At 36.6% G+C, this 9,563-nt stretch overlaps 1 protein-coding gene across 2 annotated transcripts in view; it reads right to left on the bottom strand.

The window, feature by feature from the left end:
• LOC106940645 (poly [ADP-ribose] polymerase 6-like) overlaps positions 1-9,563 on the bottom strand; it is a 15,008-nt gene extending 5,445 nt beyond the window's left edge. Inside the window, exons 1-21 of one of the 2 annotated variants that reach the window (XM_015023432.1) lie at positions 8,414-9,563; positions 8,269-8,322; positions 7,560-7,637; positions 6,864-6,961; positions 6,716-6,776; positions 5,517-5,607; positions 5,381-5,447; positions 4,624-4,773; positions 4,401-4,533; positions 3,273-3,404; positions 2,674-2,769; positions 2,478-2,570; positions 2,281-2,406; positions 2,137-2,202; positions 1,963-2,030; positions 1,816-1,864; positions 729-841; positions 580-652; positions 430-499; positions 259-338; positions 112-175 (exon numbers count right to left, since the gene is read on the bottom strand). In XM_015023432.1, the coding sequence (XP_014878918.1) occupies positions 112-175; positions 259-338; positions 430-499; positions 580-652; positions 729-841; positions 1,816-1,864; positions 1,963-2,030; positions 2,137-2,202; positions 2,281-2,406; positions 2,478-2,570; positions 2,674-2,769; positions 3,273-3,404; positions 4,401-4,533; positions 4,624-4,773; positions 5,381-5,447; positions 5,517-5,607; positions 6,716-6,776; positions 6,864-6,961; positions 7,560-7,637; positions 8,269-8,271 (1,711 nt within the window). In that variant the 5' untranslated portion in view covers positions 8,272-8,322; positions 8,414-9,563. The remainder of the gene's footprint in view (positions 1-111; positions 176-258; positions 339-429; positions 500-579; positions 653-728; positions 842-1,815; positions 1,865-1,962; positions 2,031-2,136; positions 2,203-2,280; positions 2,407-2,477; positions 2,571-2,673; positions 2,770-3,272; positions 3,405-4,400; positions 4,534-4,623; positions 4,774-5,380; positions 5,448-5,516; positions 5,608-6,715; positions 6,777-6,863; positions 6,962-7,559; positions 7,638-8,268; positions 8,323-8,413) is intronic. The other variant, XM_015023433.1, reaches the window with a different exon arrangement.

The raw sequence follows: 9,563 nt of genomic DNA, 5'->3' as shown, positions 1-9,563 counted from the left end.
AAGTTTGGTCTGATTTAACTTCAGACAGTGAGAATAAAATGTATTTTTATTCAGTGTATGTAAATATGTGGTTTCAACTTACAGTTCAGATAAAACTGACCAAATACTCACCTTCACAAAGTGCTATGCAGCTCAGATTACTGCTTTGCAGAAACCTCGGTTGTCCTGGTTCCTCCTAAAACAAACAAACAAATATATAGGAAGAGATATAAGAAACGGGAACTATTTTCTTAAATTTCAAAATGTGATTAACCTGACCTGTTTGATTTTATTTATTTGGTTGTATTTCTTTTTGAGTTCCTCTCTGGTTGGTATTTGGTGTTGACCCTTTCCCATGTCTAACCAGGGAGATAATAAAAAAAAATGATTTATGAAAGCTGTAAATTGACAAAGAAGTTTTCTAGAAGGTAATAAAGTACGTATTCTTACCCGAATATTCAAAAGATATGTTTGAAATGGGACTCAGGTAGATCCCTTTACCATAAGCAGCTCCATGAAGCTTCAAAACAGCAAAATAAGTTTCTAAACATTTTTTTTTAACAGAAGCTGTAAAGAAACTAATCTTCCTTTTTCGTTTACCTGTAATTTTGTGTACGACGCATTGATTAAGCCTTTTCTCAAGATGGAGTGCCAGTTTTCGATGTGAGAACCGCTGAAGCAAAGAGAACGTTTTTATAATCAGGCTTTGATCTCAAAGCGTTGCAACATTCAGACGTGATTTCACTCACTGGAAAGCAAAAGTGCTGCCGTATAATTTCCTGGCGGTTTGAAAGCGAACCTCCTTGGACGGAGGAGCACTGACCAGCAGGAACTGATGGGGTGTGCGCATAAACCTCAGATGCTGTCAGATTCACAGGAGAGAAAAGAGAAAATAAAGATTTTAAAGGAAACCATGCTGAAGTCATGGTGATAAAGATGGTACAATAAAGAAAAACCAACTTATTGTTGTTTATGAGTTTATTGTTATTATTATTATGCATTTATTATTAATAACATTGTTGTAGCAACCAATTTCTTAATACATTTTTGTCATGAGGTGTGGTTGGTGGTGAGAATGAGCGCAGGGACCCAGATGATGGTGATGATGATGAATTTAATGATGAAGCTCAAACAGCACGGCAGAGAGTATAGCACACAGCTAATTACCGGTAGCACTGATACACAGAAGACTGAAAACGAGAGCCGACACAGGACTTAACCAGTTCTACTGTCGGCAGGCAGACAAACGTCGACAAGGACCAGAGACAAAGACAACAGGTGGGACTAAATACACAGAGAGGGTCTTCAAGGAATGAGACACACCTGGGAACAATCAACGGGGAAGACGCAGAGACAACAGAGACTCAGGACAGAAACTGAACACAGAAAAGCCTTAAAATACACAGAAACGCAGATCATGACCATTTTAATGGATGCATTAAAGCTGATTAGAAGAATACATTCAGTATAATACATGTATTATTAAAATTATGAGTTTTATAGTAATAAATATAAAATAAAATTATTTGCAATACATTGATCATAATGAATGCATTTTTAAAATTATTCCATTAATAATTTTATTTTGAGAATAAAATTACTATTGGAATAATAATAATTTCTCATTATTATAAATAATTACTATATTAGAATAAATGTCTTAGTAGTAATACATTTATCATTCAAAATAACAACAAATTATTATTATTATTATTTCAGTAATAACGTCATTTAAAAATAAAATAGACTCTATTTTTGGTGCTATTTTTGTACATATTCTTCTTCTAAATGAGTCTTTCAATGATTTTTAGCCTGTGAGGATTTTAACCCACCTACCTTGTTAAGTGGAAGCTTGACGATGTGTGATCTGTTGCTGGCTAAAATCCTTTAAGAAAAGCAGAGATGACATTAATTTAAAACACCCTTTGATTTACATGTTTTAATTTAACACAGTTTGAATGCCAGTCTAGATTAGGCCCTCACCACTGTAATAAAGGATGAGAGAGGGGGTCTGTCTTGTCCATCTGCTTCTTCATCTCAGAATATGGACCCTGAATATGAAAGAAACAAATTAAATTCAATCCAACTGAGGCTGAAAGTCAGGGAGGCATTAAGTAGAGAGGAATATGTTCATCTTTTTATATTTAAAACAATCACCTGAGCCAACCTCCTGATTAGCAACACACCATCCAGAGCTTTCTGCAGCCTTTCATAACTCTTCCTCTGTCACAGAAAGCATTGATAATTTAATACGATGTAAAAATATGCAGCTGTTTGTGAGCAGTAACTTTCAGCTGATACCTTGGGGCTAAAGGCCAGAGTTTTGTGGTTGCACGGATCAACGACAGAGGGGTACGGTTCAAATATGATGCTTTTTCGGGACGACTGAAGGGCAGCTCTGCACATGGCCACCAGCAGGTCGATCACCTGGAGCAGCAGAAAATACTGAGATACAGAAATATAAAATCACTCCTGCAGCACATGAACCTGTCGCTGACCTCTGCACCAGTCGCGACCTCTTCTGTAGCTCCAGACATAACGCCCAGCGTATGATAGGAAAATACGCAAAGCTCCCTGGTGCAAACCGCAGTCTGCAAACAAAAACAGAATCTCCATTAAACACACACACACACACACACACACACACACACACACATCTGAATCTCCAGCTAATTTAATTTCATGAAGTCGTACCTTAAGCATCGGCCCATTTTGGAAAACATGTCGCTCGTCACAAACAACGCAGTATTCATTCAGCGTTGGGATTCTCTGCTCAGCGTACCTCATTATCTGCACATGGATTCAGATTAGGTTTATTTTAAAACATTACAAAAAAAGGAAACAAAATAAAGCACTATTTTACAAAGCAATACTTTACCAAAAACGAAACAGGCTAAAGTATATTTCACTACTATAGCATATAAGAAACTACACGTGTTTGTTGCTGTTTAAAACACTAAGGAGTAAAAAATGCCAGACTCTCTGCGACTCTTATCTGGCTCTCAGTGTCTTAAATAAAACAAAAAACTGAGGATTAAACAGGGAAACCATATTGTTGACTATAAATCCTGCAGTAACTGAAAACAACCAACACTGAGCATTTTAACATTTACATTTTTAGATTTTGGCTGAAAATTGAAGCTAAACTTTTAACGTTAAGTATTTGTGCTGACTTGAGATTCACTTTTTTTAAAAACAAGATTGTGTGTTTTTGAACCAACACGTCATCGCTGCATCAAGCTGTTAAGGACAAACAGTATCTTGCTACGTGCGTCAGCAGAATCCTGCCTTGCCTGTACTAAGAAGCCGTGCTGGAGGGTCGGCGCGCTTTTACAGTGTCTGATGGCCTGGGAGGAGAACAGCAGCTCCACCAGCTGCTTGGTGCTCAGATGAGCTGAAGATTTGACCGCTGAGACCATCACTCTCTGCAGGAAAAACCGGACATTGGTTCTGTTCACTTCCAACTTTCAGAGCCCATTTATAGAAACAATGCCACCTTTCCATGCCTTTCTCTATATCTTTTGAAACCAATGAGATGAGAAATGTTGGTAAATTCTTTTGAATAAACTATTAAAGATACATTGGAATTATTTCTGTTTCAATTCTTTTTAGAAAAAAGGTTTTTCTGGGACTGTTCAATGGGATCCTATATCAGATTATATGCGAATTTAGCTATTTCAAATGGAGAATGGGACTTTTCTTATGACCTGTTATGCTTCTTTGAGCAGGTTAGGATATGATGATGGGGGATATAAAAAAATGTTCATTACATTTTTTGCACAAAATCATTCTTAGATAATGATATTTTTGCCTGCTCAGTTCTGAATATTTTGGGCTCCTTTCAGAATGAGTTATTTTAGGGCCTCTGTCACTTTAAATCCAAAGAAGCTGCTGCTGGCCACCGCCTCCAACTCACTCACAGTTGAAGTGGCTACAAACAGCTACACAATTATGAAAACTGTCCTTTCTAGCTGCCATTGTACAGCAATTAAACCAGCTGACCAAACATCCTGGAGTTCTGCCTGGGTTGCTAGGTAACGGGTGGAGTTCTGCCTGGGTTGCTAGGTAACGGGCGGAGTTCTGCTGTGGTTGCTAGGTAACAGCCCAGTGTGCGTTGATTCTAACTTAGTCATTTTCCAGACAACAAAAATAAATGTAACTTATTGCCAAATACATTTTTTGAGTGCATGAATTGTTTCTAGAAGTAGTTGAGACCCAAATGGAAGTACAAAAACATGTAAAATGTTAATTTTGCTTAATGGATCCACTTTAAACACCAACATTTCTAACACAAATTGAGTTTAGAATTTTAATTTAATTCCAAGCAAAATAAACATATTTGGTAAATAAAATGGCTGAACCTTTGCAACACAACCATTTCCATCTGCATGTGCGTCAAATTATTAACAGGAAGTCCCAACCTTTCCTCCAGCTGTGTAAGTGAACAGTTCTCCCGTTGAGTTCTTTATGCCATAAGAAGTTGTTTGACTGGTGAAGTGATTCCGTTTCATTGCATTCCTGTCTTCGTCAGTCGGTTCCTGCATCTCATTTGGCCTGTTCATGTTGGAGAAAACACGATAAATGCATCAATGAACTAAGCCATCCAGGAGGAGAGAGGAGATGCTTTATGAAGCTTCGTCGTACTTTGAAGGTGGTAACCAAACGCTGAATCGAGCGTTGAACTTCTTGATGGTGCCGCTGGGTCTGAACCAGCTGTGTCTGCTCTTTCTCTGGACAACAGGGCTGTCGTTGGTCAGATGTTTCCACTCCTGAGATATGAAGACTCTGAGAATACTGAGGAACAAACGAAAATTGGCAACCACCAGAAGGTCCATGAATTATTTCAAGCTACAATAATGTATGGGAGATTTCTTTTTTCTTTTGCGTTAAAAGTCAAGGCTTTTGTGAATTTTCTAAAAAAATATGAAAATTACTAAGATATAAAAGTCAAATATTGAGATTAATCTAATAAATTCTCTTTAAAAAAGTGTATATTTTCTGAGATAGTAAAGTCAAATATTTTTCACTTTTCATATTAGTAAAATTTGGAGGATAATCTCAAAGTTTCAGAGTTTTCTCTCACAAACTTTCGAATTTTTGAGCTTGGCAATTTCCTTGTTTTATCTAGAAAATTTCAGAGATTAATCTCAAAATTTCAGAGATTTTTTTGGGGGAGAAATTTACTCCTTTTTTTCTATCTAAGCCCTAATATCCTGTCAAAGTTAGTAGCTCAATTTTCATACAATTACCTGGAACAATTTCAAATTAAAGTACAGATTTGAATTTTATTTACAAATCTATTGCAAGGAAATGTAAAAAAAAAAAAAAAATCCCCATGTCCACTAAGAGATAACTCACTTTTATCTCTTAGTGGATAAAAGTGAGTTATCCACTAACTCACTTTTGCAGTTGTCTTCCTATACTGAAACCATCAATGTTGGATGGTTGGAAAACGTCCACAGAAGGAGCTGTGGTGAGAAGCATCGATTACTCAGACGTCAGGAGGATTGGTTGAGGTTTTAGTTGCTAGGGCTCACCGGGTCCGTCCAGGTACTGAGACGGGGAGAAGTGCAGCCGGATGATGATTGGCTCTGATGGATTAAACCTCCAGGCTTTAGCCACTTCCTCCTGAAGACACCAAACACTGAGATCAGACCGAACCGGAAATCTGTAGTCTCTGTTTGGTTTCTTTACAGTTTGGAAGAGCAGACTGTAGGAAAGCTGCATAACTTCCAGTCAGTTTTCAACGTCTATGAAGGTTCGAGCTGATAAAAATATACTACTGTTAAATTTCAAGTCTCTTTTATTCCACAACAAAACTGTAAAAACTCCTTAAATACACCCTTTGAAAACAGGATATTAACTTTTTTAAGTATTTGGCATACTGGGTGGTAATTTTGTTATTATGTTTTTAAAAGTCCAACTCTCTCATAGGACAAAGTATTAGGGCGATCGTAGATAAAAATAAAGGAGTACATTTCTGCCAAAGCACTCTGAAATTTCTGAGACCAATCTCAGAAATTTTCTAGACAAAACATGGAAATTTCCGAGTTCCAAAGTTGAAAAAAAAAAGTTTTTCTAATCTAAGAAATTAACTTAATTTCTTAGATTAATTTTTAGATTAATCTCAGAAATTTTCTAGAAAAACCAAAGAAATGTCAGAGTTTCAAAAGTTGAACATTTTTGACTTTTGAAAATTTCCACAGCTGAAAAATGTTCTACTTTTGAAACTCAGAAATTCCCTTGTCTTTTCTAGGAAAATTTTTAAGATTAATCTCAAAATTTCTGAGTTTTTTGGCAGAAATTTCTTTCTACCAACAGCGGCCCCAGTACACTACTGCAATCTAAAAACCAGCTGACCGTGTAGCAATTTTTGAAACTATTCAACAAACTGTCCCTCTATTTTTTGTTGCATTAAATTAACAAATGAGACCAATGTCAATCTACATGCAGTCTATGGCAAATTCAAATTTGAAGTAATATTTTAATTTCACTAACATGCTGAGAATCTGCTGAGGGACGTAAATATTAGGGTGATGGAAAGGAGTCCTTCCAACTTGGACTTGGAACTCATCAACAAATATAAATCATAAATGCTGATGGAAGCTGATCAGAAATTAGCAATTGATGCTGATTAAGGTTTTTCCATTCAACATATAAAAATGTATAAATCATCTTAACTTAAAAAATGAGTTTTTACTTGAATATTTTTAAATAAAACAAGAATTTAACTTACATCCACAATGTTGGGGGTAATGTTCAGCTCCACATCCATGCCATCAATGGATGGGTATTCCCTAGCAACAGAAGAAAAGGGGGAACTTTTATGGAAAATTCAGCTAAGATCTTTACATTTTCAGGAACCCAAGAAAAGATTTTTCTACCTGACAGAGATGGCAGCATCTGAGTACACAGACCGGACGGCTGCCACGTCTGCATCCAGCTGGTGATGGTGGTAAAGGTCAGTGGCACAGCTCTCCTGCTGAGACAAACACTAATATGCTTACTGTACGTCCGCTCTGATGGCCCGGCGCTGCAGGGCTGAAATACTTTAAATGCAATAGCTGGGAAGAGACCTGTGGCGATTAGAAAATGCTTTCAATGCAAAGTGCAGGGAATATTTAGTCTCAGTTCGACTTAAATTGAGAAATAACTGCAGCACAGATGTGATTATGTAATAATACACAATGATAATAATAATGAAATACTTTAGGAGACAATCAAATCTGATGGCAATTAATAAAACTTAACAAAAAAGATGAAATTTCAAGTGTTTTTTATCTGCTAAAATATATTTTCAATCTGTTATTTTTACATTAAGGCTCTTGTGACCTGAATTATGGATATAGACCACTTTGATTTGTTTAGATTTAAAAATTGTCCCGTAAAATAAAAAAGTGCAATAAATGAGTGTTTCTGCCTCTTTTTCTCTGAAAGTTATGACACTGTTTGTGTTTTGACTGTACAATTAGGGTTTAAAGTGCATAATTTAAAAGAATGTTGTCTGACTGGCAGGATGGAAATAAGAGGGTTAAATATAATTTGCCAGGGTTTTTTTTTACAGTCTCAGTGAAAATCACCTGGATTCCACACAGGAAGTCCTCTGAGTCACTGCCTTCTTCATCGCTGCAGCTCTCACCCCACTGCTGCCACGCATCCTGTGGTTAGTAGAGGAAAACTGTCAACTAAAAGCATTCACTTATTTTTATTTATTTATGTATATATTGATTTAATAATTTATCAAGTAAATAAGTAATTATTTAAATGAGTTGCTGGGGCTCACAAGCAAATATGTGTTGAGTAAATAGTTAAGTAAGTATTTACCTAGTTATTAAGTAATTATCTTAATATTTACTTAATAAATATATATGCTTTATTAATATCCACAAATATTAATAAAGAAATATTGCTTTATTTATTAAGTAAATAAATACCTTTTTAAAATATCAATCAAAAGCTAGAATTTATGTATTTATTGAATACATAAATGTTTATTTATTAAACACATACACAATTATTTATTTAAATGTCAAAAAGCTATTATTTATTCATTTATTAAATAAATAAGCACTTGCTTTGGTTGACATTTAATTTTTTTAATCTAGTTACTTATTCATTGATCTCTGCTATTCCCATCAAAAATAAATCAATAGTCAAATTAACTTTGCCATAAGTAGTGGATGGGGAAAATTATTATTATTGTTTTGAATATTAGAGGGCTGATCCAGTCCAGGTGAACCACTGATAAAACTGAAACAGGAGAAAACAATGTTGATTTTATTGACTCACCATTTGGTCATTTCTTGCTTCTCTGTCAGAAATGATCAGTTTTCCTCACGTTGACTGTAATCATTAAACATAATAAATAACTTCAGAAGGTCTCAACAATAAATAAATAATAAACCCAGTAAATTACATATAAAATAGCTCTTACCTCTCCTCTGGGAATATATTCGGCCTCCTCATAATTCAGACAAATTGATGAAAATGTTAGCAGGTTTCCCAGAGAGATCCCAGCTAAAGGAGGGTTTCCTGTCTGGAAGCTCTTGCTCATTAGTCCTCTCTCTGTTTGGGACGCCACATGTTCAGTCTGGCTTGCAGGTCACATGACTGGACTCAGACTGAGGGGAAGTTCCGGTTTACACCTGAGCAGGAGCAGAGAGCTGTGCTGCTTGTTGTCTCTATAACTTTCAGAGTCCATTTTTTTTATGGAATCAGTTTCACGAGTCACGTCTAGCATCGTGATTTAAACAAAGAGCAGTGCTGTAAGGGGTTGATGGATGGCGGCTGAGGCGCTGTTTGACATCTATTAGTCACCCTGTCTCTGTGCTGCATCACCGCTGACCTTAATCAGCAGTTAGCCTTGTTAGCAGTCGCCTGCTGCTCTGCAGTCTGGTCAGATTAGATAGACTTCCACGACTCCCTGCATCGGTGCACTTCTTCTCCCGACAGGTCTTCTCGGGGTAATCTACTTAAAGATGTTTGTGTCGGGGGTTGATTGAGAACAAATTCATGGATTCTTGGGCTTCATGGTAGCCTGCTCACAAAAAAATCTCTCTTACAGCACTGTCTGGCTTTCTCCCCTTCACTCTGACTGTCTCAGGTCGATTTTTGATCGGGCAAATCAGCCACCAGTAGAAGTCGTAAACGATTTCGTCGATTTTATGCGCTGCTTTATGCTACCTTAACACCCAAATGCGACTTTTTCTTCTTTTTTGCCTTAATGCGACCAGTATCTGATCTTTTCCTGACAGTCTGCACAACACAGATCGGATTTTTTCGAATGCGACCCAGGCCACTTGGATATTTGGCTCTAAATCCGATATATATCTGATCTTTTCACATTTAAGTTGCATTCATCCTACATGAACCTCATTGATACTCGACAAACGTCACTATTCTGCGTCGAATAGACAAACAACGAATCCTCAACGAATGATGAGGATTAAGTTGTTAATGCTCAGCTGGATAACAACTTTAAAACTGTAAGATATGCTCCACCATTAGCATCCATGTTTACATCCGCAAACACTGAGCATCTTCTCGTCCTTCTTCTTCTTCTTTTATGGCGGTTGGCAAAACAC

This window comes from Poecilia latipinna, unplaced genomic scaffold (genome assembly GCF_001443285.1).
Source record: "Poecilia latipinna isolate Pla-1442-1.1 unplaced genomic scaffold, P_latipinna-1.0 Scaffold3308, whole genome shotgun sequence".
NCBI classification, from domain to species: Eukaryota; Metazoa; Chordata; class Actinopteri; order Cyprinodontiformes; family Poeciliidae; genus Poecilia; species Poecilia latipinna.
This window is presented reverse-complemented; position numbering and strand designations above follow the sequence as displayed.